General features: G+C 37.3%; 1 protein-coding gene across 10 annotated transcripts in view; it reads right to left on the reverse strand.

Annotated features, from left to right (window-relative positions):
- Positions 1-23,084, reverse strand: part of DLG2 (discs large MAGUK scaffold protein 2) — a 1,008,740-nt gene that overhangs the window by 252,416 nt on the left and 733,240 nt on the right. For 9 of the 10 annotated variants that reach the window (XM_090134092.1, XM_090134093.1, XM_090134091.1 and 6 more), the window contains one exon: positions 11,793-11,948. The exons of the other annotated variant lie outside the window; for it this stretch is intronic. In XM_090134092.1, the coding sequence (XP_089990218.1) occupies positions 11,793-11,948 (156 nt within the window). The remainder of the gene's footprint in view (positions 1-11,792; positions 11,949-23,084) is intronic. 10 annotated transcript variants of the gene reach the window in all.

A 23,084-nucleotide genomic window follows, 5' to 3' on the forward strand; every position in this document is an offset into this window, starting at 1 on the left:
GTAGCCTTAAGATATTCTTACTGAGTAGAGTAGCTGTGCTACTCTTTCTCACACCATGTAGTGTAGTGAGAAAAAAACAGATACAAGTCAGCTGCAGTAAATTAACTTAATTGGAATTAAAAATGGGCTGGCAGTGTCTACCAAGTGTATACTCAACCTACTTTCCATTTGAGAAGAGAAGGAAAATTCAATACCCAGAAGGGGACACACAGCATAAGTGCCATGACACCAAGTTGACAGGAAGTGTTCATCTGCCTGGGGGTAGGAAAGCCCTACAGAGGGATCTGGATGAGCTGGATTGCTGGACACAGGCCAGTGGGATGAATTTCAACATAATCAAGTGCCAGGTTCTGCACTTTGGCCACAATAACCTCAGGCAATGCTACAGGCTTGGGGCAGAGAGGCTGGAAGACTGTGTAGAGGAAAAGGACCTGGGAGTGTAAGTCAATGATCAGCCAAACATGAGCCAGCAGTGTGTCCAGGTAGTCAAGAAGGCCAGTGGCTTGTATGAGAAATAGTGTTGCTAGCAGGAGCGAGGAAGTGATTACATCCCTGTACTCAGCACTGTGCGGATGCACCTTGAATACTGTGTTCCATTTGGGCCCCTCTCTACAAGAAAGATATTGAGGCTCTGGAGTGTGTTCAGAGAAGGGCATCAAAGCTGTGAGAGGTCTGAAGTCTTAAGAGGAATGACTGAGGGAATGGATTATTTAGTCTGAAGAAGAGAAGACTCAGGGGAAACCTTATTACTCTCTACAACTATCTGAAAGGAGATTGTGGCAAGGTGGGGGTCAGCTTCTTCTCCTACAGACAGGACTAGAGGGAATGGCCTCAAGTTGCGCCAGGGGAGATTCAGACTGGACGTTAGGAAAAACTTCTCTGAAAGAGTGGTCAGGCACTGGAACAGGCTGCCAAGGGAGGTGGTGGAGTCACTGTCCCTGGAGGTGTTCAAGAAATGTTTAGATGTGGTACTAAGGAACGTGGTTTATTGGGAAATGTTGGCGGTAGTTGGACAGTTGTACTGGATGATCTTGGAGGGCTTTTCCAACCTTGATGATTCTATGATTCTATAACAAACTGTGGAATTTAAGCAGAGATTCTTGCCTGTATATCTCCAGCCTGTATTCAGTTAGTAGCTCACATTTCACTTTCAAATGTAATTTAGGTACTTCCAAATCTGTATTTTACTGAAAATCAGTTGCACTTTGACTCATGAGAGTGTCTGAAAGCTCATCTAGCATTTTACAACCGGCAATCTTCTCTCTAGGATATTGATTCGCTTAGTGATTTTTAAAATTTTGTTCAGCATCTTCCATGTCTCTTAAATACTACAAACATTTAGAGATATATTTAGGTGTAAATGAATTTAAATCAACATGAAAAAAAAAATGTAGCTGTCCTCTCCACACCAAAAGGAAAGCTTGAATTTAAATAAGGGTAGTGTTTATTATAATCTAGATGGTATTTAAAAACAACTGGCTAATTTTAACACGTGCACATTAATGCAGTGTGTGGGTAAGGGAAAGTTTAGTTTCCTACAATTTGGGTGTTTCTCTCTGCTATTTTCCCAATTTTCATAAGTCTCTTTATACTAATTATGTTACCAGACTGAATAAGGGAACAATGTGGAACATCCCCCAAAGTGCTTTTGAGAATTTTAGTCCAGCTAAAATTTAAATAAGCATCTTAAAATTTTTATGGTTATTGTTGTCATTACTTATATCACATTGAAGTGTCTGCAAACAAATGGTTTCAATTATATAAGCAATATTTTCAAATAACAACAAATGCTTTTTGGAAATAGGAAATGTGATGCCTAATAAATATTTCTGCACAAGTCTGAGAAACATATAAACACTTTATTGCTTTTTTTTTTTTTTTTTTTTAATAGTGGTTTATATCCATTTAAAAATAATGAAATGGCAGAAGAATCTGTTTTCACTGTTTTAGCCTTTAACTATTGAAGTAAATTTTCCTTTTAACCATAGGAAGTAAATATTGTTCTCATAGATCCACAAAGATACAAGTACATTCTGATTGTGGGAAAATATAGAGAAATTTTATGTTAGACCAAGGAGATGGATCCCATTATGTCAGGGGTTTTTATAGTCTGTATTTCTGTGTTTCTGACTATTCCATTAACTAGTATTATATGATTCTGGGTAGGAAAAAGGAAAGTACTGTAAAATCAGTGACTACAAGAGATGAGAATTGAGCTTAAACAGCTCGTTCTGTTTTATTACGTCTTCAAAACAGTGTCCATGAATGGACTTGTAGTATTGGCTGTGCACAGACTGAGCAAGGAGCACTACCTCCTAGTTTCTGTTTCACAAGAGCATTTTAGACATCTCTCCATTCCAATTCAGACCTTACTTAACTCAGAAAATCAACAATAATAGACATATTTGCAAAAATCTACATACATGCTTCAAATCAACAATAATAAATAGTGATAATTATATAGAAAATAATTTGAAAGCCTGATTCAGCAATACACTACTCCAATGGCATAACTGCATTGTAAAACAAGACTGGCATAGGGCTTAGGGAAGGGTCATTAATGCTGCTGTTATAATTCTGTTGCATTTCCATGACAAATTACATGTAATTAGAGGTTCCACCTGCTTGTAATGATGCCTCCTATCACTGCATTTGGTACTAATGATCACACTTGTTTATGCAGTACAAAAAATCATGCCTATCTGCACCTGCTGGAAATACATTTTAACTGATGGTTGTTGGGTTCTGTGGATGTGTCATGTATTTCACAATTGGACAAACTGGAAGGTGAAAGTTGCCAAGGGTCACATGACCTGCCAGAAGTGCAGAGAAATTTCAGTTTTCAGCCCTCTGCTCTAACCAGCAAGCTTTCTTACTCTTTTTTGTGTAGATGTAACCTTGGAAATTATTTTTCCTCCAACATGTACTCCATAGGCAGCCACAGGGTAGCATTATTTACCCTTTCTCCACAGTCATATTTCTTTTCTAAGCTCAAAGAACTCTCTCTTGGGGTAAAAAGAGTAATTTGTTCTCCAGGTTAAATCTATTCTTGGCTTCTCTGATGAGCTGAGAGTCTAGCAATTGCTATGACAGACGGAGTGATGATTTTTATGATGTGGAAAATTGTCCACAGGAATGAAACTGAAATCTCCAAACTCATTTCTCACATCAGCCTTTAGACAGTTGCTAGGTAATAAGGTAATAATTGCCATTAACTTTCAGCACTGTGGACAAGATCTGAATTAGTGAATGGCTCCAACTTGCTTTTGTAGCACCCTTGTGCAGAGGGACACTGTCAAATATTTGTCATCTGTTCTGAATACACCCAAACCTGATATAGAACCAATATAAAAAATGTGGGTTTTTTCCTGACAATCTGATGCATCTGAATGAACATTGTGTGTGGATCTCTAGTGCTCTATCTTGTTGGAAGAACTGTTTCAAAGGGATTTTAGAATACATTCATAGACCAGAACACGTTTCAAACAACATAGCTGTGTGGTGGACTTAGTTATAAATGGAATGCTTGGATTTTTATGAGATGATCTGATGCATCATCAGACTATCCCTGAATGGTGTTCGAGGCCAGGCTGGATGAGGCCCTGGGCAACCCTACCAACTGCAGGGGGGTTGGAACTAAATGATCTTTAAGGTCCCTTCCAACCCAAGCTATTCCATTACTGTGGTAAAGAGAAACTGGTAGCCAGTGTCAGGTGAAACAGACATCAGATAAAATTTCAATTTCAAGGGTCATAGTCCACCTCAGCCTCCCCACACTGAGTAACTGACTGCACAGGCCAAAACTCAAGCAGGAACAAGCCCAAAGTGACCAGATATCTTTTTAAGCTTTCTGATTCCAGCCTTTATCATTAATCTAAATAAGGCATGGGATAGGCACTCCAAAATTCAGAATTGTTTGCTTTGTCTTTCTCAGAGACTGAATTTCAGAGCTTTCTTATAGGACTGAAAAAGAAGGAGACATTTTTCTTCTTTGTTCCCAAAAGTCTCTCTGTGGGTATGTCTGTAATCATGGCAGCAGGAAAATTTTAATACTGAGTGGTTTAGATGTTTTTTTACTAAGAAATGACAACCTTTTTTCTTCTCTAAAGATCTAGGAAAGAAAATATTCTGTTTAACTAAACTACGTTAAAATCTCTGTCCATTTTATGAGCTAAGAATATGCAGTTTAACTTCAGTGGATGTGGAACATTAAAGTAGATCTGTATCTCAAGAAAACACAGTAATTCTGAAAATCAAACCATACATTCAGAAAATCACAGAATGGCTGAGGTTGAAAGGAATCTCTGAATCTATCTGGCCCAATCCCTGCTCGAGCAAGAACATCTAAAGCCCTTTGTCCAACACCATCTCCAGGTGGCTTTTGAAGATCTCAAAGAGGAGACTTCATGATCTCTCTCAGCAATTTTTTCCAGTGCTCTGTCACCCACACAGCTCAGAAGTGCTTCCTGGTATTCAGAGGCAACCTCCTGTGCTCCACTTTCTTCCTGTTGCCTCTTAACCTGACAAAAGCCTGTCTCTGTTCTCTTTGCATCCTCCATTCAGGTATTTATGGATATTGATGATATCCCCCTCCCTGAGCCTCATCTTCTCCAGACTGAATGGTCCAAACTCCCTCAGCCTTGCTCACAGCAGAAGGGCTCCAGGCCCTTCATCATCATAGAGGCCCTTTGTTGGACTCTCTCCAGTATGTCCGTGTCCCTCTTGTAACAGAGGCCTGAGGACTGAACACAGTACCCCAAGTATAGCTTCACAATTGCTAAGTAAAGGATCACCTCTCTTTACCTGCTGGTGATACTCTGGCTAATACAGCCAAGAATATCATTAGACTTCTTAGGCTATTCCCATAGTATAAAATATTTCCCAAATGATAGAACAGATTTATTTTTTCGTTTGTTTCTTTTAAAAAAATAATTCTTCTCTGTATTGATATTAGTTATCCTTCTCAATATAACTGAGTAAGAAGATTATTTTACTGATAGTTAAAGTAGGGCAAATAGAATTAAGTGATTTGCTCAAGTAAACATATTTAGTCAGCAGCACAACTGGAAATAAACCCCAGCAGCTCTAACCTGAAGCATTCCATCTTAACCTGAAAAGCTCCGCAACTTTACATAATTAAACACTTGAACTGTAGTGATTTTATGCCTCTACAGATTAAATTTCTCCTGTAATCATTTCTCTCAGTTTTCTAAAGGTGCATCTTCCTAATCGTTTTAATTAATAGTGTCCAAAATAGAAATCTCCTCATTAAATAAAAAGGAAAGAGCATAAGAGAGTCTATAGGAATGTTAGTACTTATTAAGGTCAGAGATTCAGCCATGCAAAATAACTTGACAACTGAGGCTTCATCATTTTTCTTTCATAAACAACAGCAGTTGTATGACTGGATCATTTACTTAAAGACAACACTTGAGTCAGGATTAAAAAAAAATTGTAAGAAATCATTACTATGGAGAGTTTTAAAACTGTTAATTAAATGTAGTAAGAGATAATCAGAATATATTTTTACCGTTTTCAGAAGATCCTAAATAATTTAACTGTCTCAGGAGTTTGATTCCTCAGCAGGGACAACTTACAAGATATTGCATGCTGGTTGCAGACAGTTAATCAGCACAGTTTATGCTGATTTTGTTTTGCCTTATTGCAAATAACTATAAAATATTGAAATTCTGGAGTTGCATGCTGAAGCAGATCAGCCCAGGCGAGCATAATACGCATGTAGCTGTATGCAGCTGGACTGCATCTTGTCAACCACTGCAACGTATATTCCCACTTGCAAATCAAAAACATCAGGCTTATTTTTGGAAAAGTCTAGATGTTCCAGAGTTAAAGAGGTACTGAATTTGTGAGGATGTTGTTTGAGGAGCTAAGACCATAGCACTAAAATAGCTAACTCTCACTAAATCAGCAACAACAGGATGCTTTAGTGCCCATCAGCGTGAAGAGCAGTACCCAAGCCAGGCACTTTGGTGTCCAGTTTAATATCTTAAACCACTTAGGGGCTGATATATGTCTGTACCTCTGAATATCTAAACACGTGTTTAGGCACATATGAGTCTTGAAGTCATTTTTGAAAACGCCACCTTATGGTTTCATTGAGATACTTTACTGAGGCTTATTTTAAACATTTACATTTCATTTTCTTACACTACTTCTCCTTTGTGACTATAGGATGACTTTGTTTCCACTGTCACTGACAGTGTCTCCTATTTTGCTGTTCAAAGATTTGTTCACTTATCCTTTCCCAATGACTTTAAATAGTGCTGTTTACTGGTGTTAGTTCCTACACATAGGCTTGCTGCCTGTAGTTGTACTATGTATGAGGCAGATCCATCCAGATGTTGATTCCATGATATTAATAGGAAAAAACACCGATCTGCTAAAATTCTCATATTAAATATTTAAAATCATTTGCCCAAAGAGACTCACTTTCAATTTTGTAATTGAAATTTTCTAATAAGTAGATGAATCTGACTAAAACAGGAAAAAAATCATTTTAAGAATGTGGTTGTGCTTATGAGGGGCAAGCTGAAGACTGGATTTCTTAATCTCTATCCTTTTTACTGCCTCCTTGATAGATTCTATCTTCAGGTTGTCAGGCACTTCAAAAAGCTCAGAATACGACCAGATGTGTTTGGGGAGATATAATTCCTATATTAAACACATGGGATTGAAAACGGGACGATGAGTACTCCTGTATGATGTGAGTTTCAATAATGATGACAAGAACCTCCCTGGAAGGTAAGCACTCACAAGAACAGCTATATGCATCATTTTGACAGTAAGCTTGTTCCCAATGGGCTATTGTGTTGAGCTTACATGGCAAGGTTTTGGTAGTGGGGGGCTGAGATTCCAATAGGGACCAGATTCATGTCAGTGCAGAAAGAGCGCAGGAGATGCTCCAGGCATGGAGCAACAGCCCCCTGTGGCCTAGGAGAGGCCCACGGTGGAGCAGGCTGTCCCCCTGCATTTCCCATTGTTCTGGTCAATAAGCATAAATTACATTAATCTCCCTATTCTAAGTGTCCCTATGCTAGGTCTGTTTCATCCATGGCAGTAATTGGTGAGTGATCTCAACTCATGAGCTTTTCTTTCATTACATTCTCTTCCTTTGTCCTGTGCAGGAGGAGTGAGAGAGCAGTGTGGTGGAGTCACTGGTGTGAAACCATGCCAGTCACTGTGAAGAAAAATCTGCACAGAGAATGATGCAATTGCAGCGGGCATCAGAGAAGCCCACCATTCACTCTCATTTTGAAATCGCTTCTTTCCACGATCAGTAAAAAGCAATTGGCATCTTCTCAGCTGTTCCTTCATTGCCTGCAGAGGGATCCCAGGGGTCCCTATAATGAAGTGAACACAAGCAGCAGTGCTTAGCACTGCAGACACACACTAGTCTGACTGCAGAGGCTACTGAGTTTAGTGACCCTTGTGTGATTATGTGGAGGATGTGGGAACATATCAAAAGCAGCTCCGCGTATCAATCATTAAGGTAATGGATGTTACAGGCACCTTACCCATATCCACTTTATGTGTAGACACTTTAGCACACTTATATGTATTGCTTTTCTGAGTTATTTGGTGCTGAGTCACCCCTGAATATCACTAAAAATAGCATGTTTTCTGTCAAAGGCTTTGCTCTAGATCCAATTATTCTTTGGATTATTTTTATTTTTACCAATTATTACCAATATTATTCTCTCTTCCTAATCCTCATTGGTGAAAAAGTAGTGGAGTTCCAAGAAATGATGACATTAATTCATCAAATACCTTAAAATCATTTGTGTTACTATGCAGTAACATAAACTGCTGTTAATAATAGAATGCAACTTTCACAGATAGCAGTTTTCAGAGAAGCTCTGTGTGATTGTTGTTAAGACCCTTTCATAGGCTAGGAAAACAAAGCAAAAGATCATTAACTACACTGCCAAAGACTGCAAATCAGTGTTAGTCAGAACTGATCCTGTTCTCAAGAAACTTCAAGAAACTGGTTCTAAAAGTAAGCCAAATATTTTCCAGTCAGCCAAACCCCATAAGTAGGATCTGAACATCCAAAAAAGTCACACTGAAGATAAATAAAATTTTTCCGTATTTTTATTTTCCAGGGATGTTCTCTTGCTTTTCCCCCATGACTAGAAAGCATGGTTCCTTTCGCTACATATATTAAAAAATACTGATGCCATCACACTGTTTCATGATCAAAAGCCTAAGAGAAAACTAAATACCTATGGAAAAAAACAAAAACAAAAACATAAACCAACAATATTGGAGCTGGCTTTTAGCAAAAACAGTGCTAGTAACTTGAATGCCAAGGGGATTTCACTGAAGACAGGGAAGTCAATTCTGGACAGAACTGACCTGTGTCTTGTGGTGAATGCAAAGAAGTTCTCAGGACTAAGACCACAAACACAACATTTTATGTTACACAGCACAGAAACAAAGTCTCTTATTTGTAGGAACTCTGCTACCCCATGAGCTGCAATTTTTTTTTTGGCTGTCAATAATCTAATTATACAGATAATTGTCAATAATTATGTGCATTGTCAATAATTATGACAGAAATGAATATCATTCTCCATTCCCACTTGGTTCTCTTAGGGGAAAGCTTACTGATTCAAAATTCTCTCTCTACTTCTGCCTTTGATGGGACATATTTTCAACTGTTGTACATCGACATAGCACTACTAATGTCAATTCATGTTAACTGATCAAAACCAAACTACTTTCATCCTAAAATTGGAGTATATTCTCCTAGACTGCTAAGCTACACAGAGACCCAGACAGATCACCATAAAAGCAAAGGTTATAAACTCAAATTTATTATAGACAAATAAAGCTTTGGCCTATGAATTCTCTTTGCCTATTAAGTTAATGAGCCTTGACAAAGTGATCATCTGAGGAGTGGCTGACAAATTATCTGGAGCAGCAATTTGAAAGGAGTTGGCTGGCTTACAAGCATTTCAGTTGGGAGAACAAGACATCATGTTCCTCTTCCTCTGGAAGAGTTATTTGTCAAACCAAATGATTTGAAGTTCACCAGCAGATTCGCAGTATTGGAACACAGAGATATGACAATGACTGCAGTTACCAAAACAAGCAAACAATCCCTGCAGCTTCCTCCACAAGCCTAGGGCTGACAAATTCTAATGAAAAACTGTTTAAAGGAATCCTGCAAGAAAACCAAGAACTCTTCACGTTTGACTGGAGAGCAAGAAAGTAAATAACCTGGAGAAACAGGGCTTTGTGGAATTTAGGTAGATAAATGGAGACCTTTCAAGATACTTGGGTGATATTTGGAGGATTTTTTTTTTTTTTTTTTGTAGCATAGTTTTCAGTAGACACAGTGGTAGCACAGCTGCAGATTTAGAAGAAGGTCTTTGTATGGATTCAACACATCACATCCTTGAGACAACATTACTTTTCTGAAATTTAGGGCTGTGTACAATGAACACTTTTAAAACACAGCCACTTCTATTAGGTATAAAATGAGCTTAATACTTCCCTACTATACAGTGTCCAAATGTAAATACTGAGTCTGTTTCGGAGATTGGATTATGGTATAGATCATAATGCTGTCTCTTTCCTCACCAAAGGCATATTGGTGAAAAATATTTCGAATGGCTTCCTCCATGGTCAGTTATTCAAAGAGTCCAGGGGAAAGGATGACAGCATTTGCAAATATCAAAAATGGTCATATTTTCCATCTAAATGTAATTGCACAGTGGGAAGGAAGAATAAATGATAGCAATCAGTCGCCTCTGTCACAGCATGTAGCAAAGCATATTGCAGAGCATTAAACCATGAGTTGTGTCTTTTCTCATCTTTTTGTTATCTCTCTGCAGTTTTTGTTGGAACACTGAAACTGGTTAAATGTACAGGGAATAGGGCTTAATTTTATGTTAAACTGGAATGATGAGAAATAAAACCTTGTCATTAAGGAGAACTGTTAGCTGATAGTTGAACAAATCTCTGTTTTTTTAAGTCCTGATGTCAGATCATCAAATGTCTGATGACCAAGTGAGTGTTCAATCACAGACTAAAACAAAAAGATGTAGAGAATTACAAGCAGCACAAATGGCCCAGTTCTGCTCTCCAGGGCTCCTCTGATTATTGGCATCTGAGTAGGTGGTTGGCAGGTGGTACCCTTTAACAAATTCAACCTTTTTCCCCATGCTAACCCCATAGACCTGATAGTCCTAACTACAGAAATAACTTACTGGGCAAAGGATTGCACCTGTCTATGGTTAACAAGCTCCATTTACATAGCAGCAAATTCCCTCAGCAGCCACTTGTTCTGCTTTTGAGTTCAGGTTGGTTTTTTTCTTTTTAAAATGACCACTGTTGATTAAGGAACACTTTTATAACAATCTCTTTTGTCGTCTGTCTCTAAACACACAGAAACATGATATTACAAATTACTTGTGTAACTAAAGACCTGAAGTCATTTTACTACTTTTTGATCTTCCTTCAAGATAGTATCTGCAGGGACATCCAGGTACTGTGGACAGATCTATTAGTGCTTAGCACCTTTATAAAATGTTGTCCTTATCAACGTTTTTCAACTATATTTGCACTGGTCTAATCACTATCTGCTGTGATTAAGCATCTTGTTATAAATTCTAGAAGCCACAGTTTTCATCACAAGAAACCAACAGCTCCTGTAAAGTCCTACCACATCTGCTGCATTCTTCACTAGCAAGTCTTATTGTTTTTTTTTTTTTTAATTTATCTTTCTATTTTATAGTACTGCAATGCCTTTCACAGATGTTTTTCTAATCTCCAAGGTTTCTTTCCTGTTATTGTATCTTACATTAATTTATCGTTTTACTTTCCACTTACACACTCTTCTTCCCACGGTTCCCTTCTGTTTGAAAAGTGTTTTTTTCTGTGGTAAATGTCTATGATCAAAGTTTCAAATACAATTATTTTTTCTTCTGCTGTAGAATATAAAAGGTTTTTTTCCATTTATTATCCTGACAAAGGAAGCACACAATACCTACTTGAAAACTTGTGCCTAACTCTTGTCTCCTAGATCCTGTTTGTAAATAGTCTGTTACTACACTAATAAGCTACAGAAGAATATCAGGCTAAGTTATATTAGCATACAGTTTTGAACAGTGTAATTTATTTCTTAACTTATTTTTTAACCTTTTTCTTGAAGGTAGTCACTGACTATTTTATAGCAATGTCTTCCATTTTTTTTCAATTATGGAGATTTCATTACTGTAAGTTTTACTCACTGTATTCTAAGAGCACAGCTAGCCTATAGATTACTAAATTTTAAATGTACTCTCAGCTATGACTTGGTGAGGTGGGTGGGTTTTTTTTGGTTTTTTTTTTGGTGCTCATTTTCTTTCAGTGGCTTAGGCAGCTATTCTGTAAACCCAAAGATAGTAAAAAAAAACTACGCACAACACAGAGACAAAATGATTGAATTCCAACTAAATTACTACAGCTTTCAGTGAAATCTTAGTCATTTTACATAATTACAGTATACTGAATTAAGTTGTAAAATGTGATAGATATGACATAGCCTATTTTAGAGCACCATTCCAATGGATTAAAACATCGCTTGTAATCATCACTGGATTTTGGATGACCAAAATTATATACTAAAGTAGCATATATCTTCCAGTGGTGCAAATGTGAAAGCATGGTTAAAAATAAGCACAAGCTGTAGAAAAAGATCTATGGTGAAGGTGCAAACTATGAGATAAACCTAGCGATGTTCATGCACTCTAACAAAGGAGGTGAGGAAGAAGCGCATGCAGTACCTGGTGATCTCAGAGTCAGGGAGCAGGCCTATGTGGTAGTGGGGATAGGGAGCTGTAAGAAGGAAGTTTTTGTCACACTCGACAGGGGAATAGTGCCTAGGAGAAGGTGGTTTATCACACAGTTTGTTCACAGTGCTGTAAACAGGTTCAGGAGGCCTGGTGATACAGAGACAAAAGATCAGGTGCATATTAGTGGCTGAGAACATAAAGAAAACACAGCAATAAGTTTAAAAGCATGCACAGCAAATCTGTCAAGATCCTTTCAGTAGGGCTTTTCTGACAAGTAAAGTGTGCTGTTACTGGAAACATCAGAACTTGAAACACAATATTACAGCATATGAGTAATTGCATATACAGACCCAAGATAAGTGTGACATAGAAGTGGTTTATGGGAAACGTGGTACTGGAAGGGAATATCTTATCTCTGAAGTTCAGTGACAATCTTTCCCAAATGCTCTGCTTTTTTTCTTTCTGCTTTTTTTTTTCTTCTTTTTTGATCTAACAGCTTTCTGTGATTTTAACAACTTTGTGCATTATTTATGTTACCATTTAGAAGATAATATGATGCTTATTTCCTGAAAAGGGGTCTTTTTCACTAATAATTTAAAAATGAAGTTACATATTATTTGTTCAAACACCATCTTCCTGCCCCAGCATCCTGAAGGTTTACCAGCAGAGCAGTGGTCAAAGTGAGCCATATCCTAGAACATTGTAGAGATGGTAACAAAGTATGTAAGCTATTCATCTCACTTGCCATCAATTCATTTAAAGCAAATTTCATTTGCTCTCTTTATAGATTCAGCCTTCAACGTGTGATTATGCATACCACATCTCAAACAGGTAACCTCGTTGACAAGGCTACAGCTATTTCACTCTGCTGCTCCAAACCACAGACAGCAGCCTGTGAGGTCAGATACAAGGATTAATGTCCTAAAACTGATACTGAGAGGTCATTTTTTGTTTCTCTTCTGCTGTCTAGAGGCCAGCAGCTTGACAGAAGCAATACTTACCATGAATTTCCTAGGGAGCCCCTGGGGAAAGGGGAAGAGGGAACGTAGTACCAGCTTGGGATCCACAGGAGACAACCAACAGTTTTCAGCAAAAATGCACCATCTAATACATTTTCTGCCATGCAATTTCTCCAGCTATTGTGTGGGCCCTAGCAGATACCTCTGGGCCTACTGGCAGAGTGAAACTTGACTCATAATTTCCTAAGTTTCTGCTCTAAAGAGTGCCAAGATGTAATTGCTGTCATATCCTAGCTTCTGCCAGAAGATCCAGCATATGGCACTGCCTCTGATCACAGCAATACAGCATCAGCCAGATGAAAATCGCAAACCTGAAAATACACAGAGGCCAAGCAGTTAATGAAACTCTTTTGGTTCTTCTGGCTCTGCTGTGCCTCATATGGGTGTGGTTTCGCTGTGACTTTCACAAGTACCAGAATTTATTATAGTTGTGGATGCACTGGCAGATACAGAGAACAAATTTTTCTTTGTTGTTAGTTTCTGGTTTCATCCTTTGGGGGAAAAGGAGTAGCTGCTTTACTGAAAAACTGGTCTCACTTAATGCTAATAAAATTATTCATAGCAATCTGACAGACGTTTTGAGAATTCTCTGTGCTTGATTTTCCCAGGGAAAACTTTACAGTTAAAAAATCAGCAATTCAAGGTTACCAACTATCAAAATAACACAGTTGTAACTCATTTGGTTATAAAGCATTCTGTCAATCATACAGTACAATCCTTTTAAAAATATACTTACAGCAGCAATTATTTTTTCTCAGTATATTTTACACTTGCCTCAGAGGGGTGAATTTAATAATTTATCTACTAAATCAATTGCTGTTTTCAACACCAAAAATCTACAGGAAAAAAAAAGACCACACTTCTAATATTTATTTTGTTTTACACCGGTACTTCCTTTTATGCCCTCAAAAAACACTTTTGTTTTTAGACAATGTATTAAAGAACAAATACAGATATCAAATATGAACGATACCTACTGTGAAAACTGAAGAAATATTGCTCCAGTGCAGGAAGAAGAATACAACCTGTAGATTTCTCTGTGGCTTAAGACACTAACCAGTCCACAAACAACTTGCTTACTTATTAAAGACAAGTTACTCATCTTTGAGTGGCAGATGACATGAGAGTGTTGCTGCCCTTTGAATATATTGTGAATGCTAGAACTACAATTGAGTCAACAGTGAGTGACCATCCAAGCTTGTGCTTAGGCACAAATCATGCCATAGTGATGGATAGATATAAGAGATTGCTACATTAACGAGCAGTTGCAAACTGCTTCCAGAAGCAAAATGGAAAGAAACATTCCACATCAATCTAGATACTGAAATCAAATTCCTCCTTTAAATATAAACACACATCACTAACAAATATCGTCTCGGAACTCAGCAAATTTTAAAATATTTAGTATTCAGTATTTTGCAATCCTTTCAGTCTTGCTGAATGGAAGGATAACAAAAAATTGGAACAGTTCTTTCAAAAGTGACTGTGCTGACATTGCTAGTCCTTGTTGCTATAACACGAATGACACTGTGACATAGCTAACAACAGACCATCTGTAATTGGGCTGGAGAGAATTCTTGTGGTTAAGGACAGGAATTCAAACTTAGCATTTTAATTCCTTGTTTGGAACAGAATTCCAGGCATCAGTTAATTCAGAATATGAGTGCCCTTATTTTAAAGGCCTGTAACTGTACAGAGATTGCCATAACCATCTACTTGCCATCAGATGTCATCCTTTGTTGTTGTTAACACCATGGACTGAAGTTCCTTAGGTAACTTCATCCAGATAGATAGGTTGCTGAACGCTAATTCTGCCAATTGCATAGTTGGACTCTGGCTAAACATTGTATTAGAAAAGGAAAAGCAAGAAAAGCAAGTATTTGAAAAATAAGCAGTACACAATGTCAAGGGTCTGGGTGTATAAAATTATTTTATCTCTCATTTTGATTTGCAAATGTCAATTAAGTAGAGAAAAAATAACTCAAAGTTGAGATAAATGGCAGAAAAGCAAAAAATGATTAAAATGTACAGGACAGATGACTGTCCTAGTCATGAAAATTGTGTTTTATTTAGGCCATTGATCCTTCAAAGTAATACTTGCTGCAACAGAGTATCTTAAAATCTCCTCCTAACACTTCACCTTCTTCCTATGCAAATTAGAATTTACCTTCCTCAAGTGAGTTCTAAATACATGCAGCAGGTCATTTACCGTGCCATAACAAACATGTACAAGATGGCTATGTATTCTTTAAGGACTGAATCATAGCAGCTTATTTGCAATTGCATCACTTCAAGATACAGCAGGTACAACTTCAGAAGGTTTGTTTTATTTAAAATGAATATTAAACAAACCTTGTTATTTTTAACATGAAGAAGGACAAAGAACTATGTTATAGAATGTACTTTGTCTATTATCTTAATTTTGCATAATATTTATAAATTATACTTTTAAAATCTCAAATAGGGTAAATGTTAATGAATACTTTTTGGATAAATTTAACAGTTTATTTTTAGCAATTTTCAAATAAGGGTCTATCTGGAAAAAAAATTAACTGCTTCTGTAACATCTTAGATCTGCTTCCTTTCTGCTCTTAAGCTGCATTTTTTTTTCTTTTTTTAGGGACAAACACATTACAGTTTTCTGTCTTTATCTGTGAGCTAAGGAAGTTCTGTGATAAATGAGAGCAACAGCTACTGGCTCTACATGGACAGGAATAATTAAGTTAGTATGAGAATCAGGAGTAAACAACAGAGGAAAAGCGTCAGAAAACATAAGCAGGAGCATAGCTTTTCTTGAGCCTCAGCAGATAATTCACTGACTTGAGAATCGAGCTACTCCATGCCACAAGGTAAGCTTTTAAATTGTAGTTCGAACAGCAGGTAGCAATAAATTACTTTTCTGCTCCCAAAAGTCTGAAAGCTGGGACTGTTAATCAGTATAGACGACAGCCACAATGAGGTAAGATCTCTACTGAAAGGTTCGACTAATTGGTGGAACAGCAAACAGCAACAGAGAGGTAGCAGATTGATCTGATAACGGATCTATTTATTTATTTCATAAAAGATTGTGTAAAGAGAGAAAATCTTCCCATTTGTTTGCAGTCTTTGTTTTTCCTTGTTTGTAACATCACTGCGTTATTATTTCAGGCTGGTTTTACTGCACCAACAGACATTAAAAGAAAATGTTCTTACTAAAATGGTGCTCAACAACATCCATGGTACCCACTTGAATTTTAACTTTTTTTCTTTATTGCAGAATCCTGTTTGATAGGATTCAGTTGCTAACACATAGCGCATTAAATGTGAACAGTTTCATTTTTGGGATTTTAAAACCTTTTATGATACGGAAGGCAACTAGCTAAGCTCTCATAGCATACCGTGTCTGCAGAACTATAGTCAGGAAATACTAAACTGAATGCAAGAGAAAATAAGTTTCACAATGCTACAAGTCTTCAATAATAATATCTTTTTTACTCTGGAGTAATTCTTAATTGCATTCAAGTTCAGTACAACAAGTAATATATTATTATTGCTAAGACATTCTAGTGTCAAGAGTGTGAAAAGAGATGTATTTAAAAGTACATCACCAATAAAACAAAAATCAATGGCAATTTAATAGAAATGAAGCCTTCCAGAGCAGTGACTCATATATACGTGTCTTTTGATTTCTTAAATTTCTCATTCATATGACCTTCTAGGAGAACCATGCATCTTCTTGTTCAGAACAGTTTATTTAAAACCAAGAGTTGAGTTTTTTTCACAGGTTACACCCTAGCAATTTGAATAAGACCAAAACACTCACACAACATGTTTATTTCAACTGACAGACAATTTGTGTGAGGAGCTGGAAGAAAATACCTGAAGGACATTAGTCCAGTTGATTCTGGGAGTACTTCTGTAATCAGAAAATCATAGAATTGTGGAATATAGAATATCCCGAGTTGGAATAGACCCTCAAGGACCACCAAGACCAACTCCTGGCTCCACATAAGACCACTCTGAAATCACACTATATGTCTGAGAGCCGAGATGTTTCTTGAACTCTTTTTCCAGTACTCAACCAATCTCTTGGTGAAGAACTTTTTCCTGATATCAAACCTGAACCTCCCATGACTGATCATAACCAGTGATTTCTCAGCTTGTTCATTACTAACTGCTATGTTCATGAGCCTGAAAGTTTGCAGTTTTTTTGCAATTGCAAAACAAGCACTTAATATCATACCAATATTTCAACACTGCAATGAAAAGTAAGGATGCCTTGGTATTCTTTATAATACAATTTAATCATTTTAATCATGTTTTTGTGTGAAATGGCCTACAAGAAGGTATAACACTATAATTTAGATCTTTTAATATTCTACTCCTACGCTCATTAGACTTACACATTAGGACTTAGGAAACAAAATGACTGCTTAATTTGATAAAAACTCAGTAATGATTTTCTGTTGCAGTAATGGAAAAGAAGGATGCTTCACACAGGAATGGTGAGATGCTAGACTGCAGCCTGTCTGTGCTATTAGTTAGTCTTTTGCAGGGATATTAAGGAAACAGGGACTGTAAAGAACAGCTCTTCCCTGCTCAGCTGCTGAAAACTAACAAGTTAGAGACCCAAAACAAGCAAGCTGCATTTAGCTGGCCTCTCCACTGCCAATTTGTGCACTTATCTGTATTCAAACACAGTCAGATTCCTAAGCATAGCAACACCATGTGGCAATGAGTCTTGCAAATAAAGTAAGACATACCAAAAATCTCTACCTCTGTGTATCATAAGTCTGTTACACACTGATAACATACGGGAACATTTCAAAAACATTTATTTTTCTCTATTTTAAGCTTACTTGGAAATGTGCTGCAAACACCCTGCCTTTGAGTGAGAAGTAAGTGCCTGCTATCTTCTCTTTCATATGGGTACTTTTACAGATCTCTGTTCTAGTTCTCCCTGACATCTTTCCTCCTATACTGGAATTGTTTATTTCTCTGTTAACTTAGTCTGGAGCTATATCCAGTTGAATCCATTCAATAATTGGATGCATCACAGAGTCCTGCAGAAAAACACTATACTTACTACTCGCTTCCTTTCCTATCAGATATCCTAACTACCTTTGTTGTTATTGACTGTTCTTGAGTTTTGAGATGACACTGTCACAGAATTAATTACAATTATCCCTGTGTGTCTTTCTTAAGTGTAATACCTGCTTTAAAGAGTCTATGTCCATGGATACATGTACTCTGTACTTAGCTTCTTTGTGCACTATTAAACATTATGTACAGTTTCTGTCTGTATTATAACTGCCAATCCTACTACATATTTCAAAAAATTTCTCTGAGAATCTGGACAGAATGGATCACTGGGCTGAGGCCAATGGGATGAAGCTCAACAAGACCAAGTGCTGGGTCCTACGCTTTGGATGCAACAACAGGCAATCCTACAGGCTTGGGGCAGAGTGGCTGGAACACTGTGTGGAGGAAATAGACCTGGGGGTGTTAGTTGAAGCTCAGCTAAACATAAGCCAGCAGTGTGCCTGGGTGGCCAAGAAGGCCAATGGCATCCTGGCTTGTATCAGAAACAGTGCTGCCAGCAGGAGCAGGGAAGTGGTCATTCCTCTGTATTCAGACCTGGTGAGGCCACACCTTGAGTACTGCCCTTAAGTCACACCATGGAAGGTTCAGGTTGGATAGTAGGAAAAAAATTATTCTCAAAAAGAGTGATCTGGCACAGGAAAGGGCTGCCTAGGGAACTGGTGGAGTCACTGACCCTAGAAGTGTTCAAGGAAAGTTTAGATGTACTAAGGGACACAGTTTATTGGGAAATAGTGGTAGTAGGTGGATCATTGAATTGGATGATCTTGCAAGTCTTTCTCAACCTTGGTGAATCAGTCATTCTATGATTCTGTAAGTCAAGTTCTGAATTATTTAATTATTTATTTGTTTATTTTTAAGAGTTAAGGATTAATTAAATTTCACCGAGACTATTAGAAACAGTCAAATCCTGTTCCTTGGAAATCTTTGACAGGTCCAATGACTACATGCAGATTACTCAAGACACAATGGATTACCTTCTGACCCGGCAATAAATTAGCTTTAGCATTAATTATTAATAAATGTGAAAGTTACAGTTACTATTTTAAAGTAATTTGGGGTTGTGAGATAAAATTTGAAGCAGAAAATTGTGACTCATTTCTAAAATTTAACAATTATTTTAAGATAAAGTCTGTGTACTGAATACACAAAATGTAGTTGATGTGAATACAATATAGGACTAAAAAATAGAATGGTGACTTGTTTCTCTCAAAAGCTTTTCACAGGGTTCTACAAGTAGCCAATGCTTGATGGTAGTATAGCTAAATGCAGTTGCACTGTATTTCAGCAAGCACCCAATTTAATGTTATACAGCTAATCTTAATTTACTCTTTTTCTAAGTGAACATTTAATGTATAATTTGAATAGTATTATTTTATTTTTCTGTAATTGCTAAGGTTGGTAAAAAGCTACCAAAAAAGAAATGCTACTATGGAACACCATATTTTGAAATCTATATGATCATCAACAGAACTGTAAATTGAAGAATGAGAGCATGAGATTTCTACCACATGAAAGATGAAGATGGAAGCAGCAGCAGGAGCTGCTGTCAACCTCCAGGATAGGCAATAGAGACTGCGAGCATATAACAGACTGCCTTCAGGGATCATGTATGTGTCATGCAACCCCAGAAATTTTGAGTTTCCAAACATTATCATAGAGAGAGATGGCCCTAACTTGACCCTGCTGAATCTTATTAGCAATCTTTCCTATATGACCTCTAACTCTGTTCCTTATCCCTGTCTTCTTGTACAACTATCAATTATCTCAAAACTCACATGTCAGTGTCTGAGGGGGCTGCTGGTTCAGCAGCATTGAAATTTATTGCTGCTTTTCTTCGTGATACTTTTCACTATTGCTTCCTCACGTCTCTTACTCCATTTCTCACTTATGTCCTTCCTTGTCTTAATTTTGGTTGCCCAACAAGTATGTCCTCTCTGCTGGTGGTTTCCATTCTCACAGCGACAACTTCTCATGCATTTTCACACCCAATCTCACTGTAATTCCTAGCCAAAAACACTCTTTCCATTCCTCCAGTCTTTCCAAAGCTCACATCTGACAGGACTGGGCATTCAAAGCATGCATCAAAAAAGCTTGATGAAATAAGTAAAGATAAAGCTTTGGCCATATAATGGTGTGCTCAGTCATGCTGGCTTTTTAAAACTAACTAGTCAGAACTGCAAAGTTATGAGAAGGTTTGCAACACTGCAGTATGAGGACAGAATCTGAAATAGTTCTACTGTAATTCCATTTTTTTTTTCCAAAGACTTAAATTTATTGGCATTTAGACAGATTTTCACAAATGTAGTAGAAATACTGCGTGCACTGAACTTCATCATCTTGCAGATTTCAACAGCCTTGTGTTACATATGGGCTATTACAGTATTCATAATACATCATCATGATTTTTAACATCAACTACTCCGTGTAATTCTTCCTGTTGTCCTTAAATAATGAAACTGTTATGATCTAAATTATATACATATAACACTAGAGGTCAATTAAATTTTCTTTACAACTGCAATTTATACTACTAATTTACAGCTGCAATTTATACTAGATTTTAAAACACAATAAATATGCCACCTTTGCTATCCCTAGATAAACAAATCCAGCCTCAGGAAAAAAGAAAAAAAAAAAAAAAGCATTAAAATACTAGCTGGAACAACTAATCTACCAAAGTTACAAATGATTTAATAGGAAGAATAAATAAAATTATCAATCTCCCCACATTACTATATGTAATCCATCCTCTTTAAGGCAGATGACAAGCTGAGTTTAGGTTAGGCACAGTAATTTGATTGTTCAGAGCTGGTAATACATGTCACATTCATATAACTGCGCCAGCATACTTCTACACAACTTTTATTCATCACTCATATCACAACATCTAATCAAAAACGTGGTGTAAAATTCACAGTTTGAATTACCTACGTCAATGCTCTTTTTCATCTGGGAGACATGAAATTCAATTCTGTTCCCTCAAAAAAACTAGAAAGAAATGCAGCTAACTCCTTTCAGCACATATACCCTTTTAAAAAATGCAGTTTTATGTCAATGGATAATCTAAGCAAACTCATTCGATATCCCAAAGGAATATTACTAAAATTTGCAGTTCTTTTTCCCTAGTCATCAAAAGCCAAAACCATTGTTAAAAAGTTGTTGATAGTTTTATAACACAAAAAGCTTAATACATTTTTTTGTAATGTTTTAATTCTGAACAGTCAAGTATGTGCATAAATACAACTTTTAAGGCGTTTCTATAAAATATCCTCAATTCAACTAGCGTGTTTATGTAAGCAACCAGGAAACAGTGGAGGAACTACTTTCAATATAGGGAAAATTTCCCATGAGACTTAAACTTAATGGTTCTCCATTTTCTTCCTCCCAACACCCAGCACCTCCTTCCCATCCAGAAAATGTTATTTTGCAAAGATGCATATAAAATAAATCAAATATGCTTTCCAGAGCAAATCAGATAACTCAGGCAGTTTTTCCATCCTGGAATTTTTAAGGTCTATCCAGAGTTAAATGCTAAAGTGATTTTTGTTATCCACTGAAGTACAACAGTTTGATGCTGCTATTTTCTGAAGTTAAAAAGGAAGTAAATATATAGTAGTTCCTTATTTTATGCATCTTTTGCCCACGTTGTTTGTTAAAGCCAGAAAAAATCACCATCTAAAACTATGGGATTTTTAGACTATAATTTCTTTTTTTTTTCTCGACTTAGAAAGGCAGACGTGCTGAAGAGTAAATCTGCTCTATTAGTAGTGAATAATCCACAATAACAATAAAAAGACTAATCACTTCTTTCTTCCCAGTGTCACAGAAAAGTTGGTTACAAAGGATCTCTGTAGGTCATCTCACGCTTAAAGCAGGATTACTGTCAACAGTAGATCAGACCAACCATGGCACTACCTAGTCAAATCTTAATCTCAAAGGAATGATATTTCACAACTCTGAGCAATGAGCTCCAGCACTACTCCACCCGCCTGGTGTCTTTCTTTTCTCTTCTCAAACTGAAATTGAAACACGCAAAACCATTACTTGTGGCCTTCGGTCTTTTTTGCATTACTTGACACTTCTGAGTAGAGTTTCTTTTCATCATCTTTGCCACTGAGTAGTTGTAAGGCATTTTTAGACTGACCCTTACTCTCTTCTTCACAGCATTAAACAAGCCCCATCTCTTTCAAGATCTCTGTAACTTCCATGTGATATATGACTCTGAGAATCTGTTGAACTCTTTCCTGTCTATCCATGTCCCTCTTGAAGTAGAAAAGCAGGAATTAGTCAGTCTTCAAGAACATAACTTGTCTTTCCCTGCTGGCCATTTCTCTCCTAATGTAGCTCAGTATGCAATGGAAGGGAGAGTTCACTTCTGGTCCATGTCTTGCCTGGCATCCTCTGTAACCTCTAGGTAATTTTCAGTGCAGCTGCAATTCAGATCTTTGTTGCACAACACATATTAGTGTGCACTGCTGTTACACCCCAGCTGTAGAATTTCAGAGTTCTTACTGAACTTCATGAGGTCAATATGGATCAGTCCTCGAGCTTTATCTCAATCTCTCTGGAATACAGCTCTGCCATTCGTCTTGTTAACCACTCCACCTTAATTTATCATCCACAAATTTGCTGATGGTGCACTCTGCATCAGAATCTAGGTCACTGATGAAGATACTCAACAGAACAGACGCCCAGTGTATTCTGAGTGCTCTGCTCATCATTTCCTGCCTGACAGATGTCAAATGACGATCACTACCCTTTGAGTCTACCGGCTCAGTCAGTTCCCAGCCCAATCCCATCTTTTAGTGCAGCTTTCAAATGAGAGTTCTGTGGGAGATCGTGTCAAAAGTCTTACCAAAGTTTGCTGTTGCATTCAAGAGTTCATAGCTGTGCTGAGACAAGGCTAAAGAGCAAGCTGGCAGCACATAATCCAGGAGACATCCAAAAAGCTCTCAAGAAGGACTCCAAAGCTTTCCAAATCATACTTTCTTTCCAGCTTCAGCTTCAGATCAGCTGAATACATTTACTCAGCATTTCCTCACATTTAGAGGAAAGGCTACTGGAGGAGTTTTAAAGTATGTTCCCTGTATTCTGCAGCTTCTGATCTCCCCAGAGAAGAGGACTGTCATGGTCTGGAATACCTTTGCAGCCAATCCCCAAGGCAGCTAATGGTGCAGTATTG

This window comes from Phasianus colchicus, chromosome 1, assembly GCF_987193195.1.
Source record: "Phasianus colchicus chromosome 1, bPhaCol1.hap1.1, whole genome shotgun sequence".
Taxonomy (NCBI): Eukaryota; Metazoa; Chordata; class Aves; order Galliformes; family Phasianidae; genus Phasianus; species Phasianus colchicus.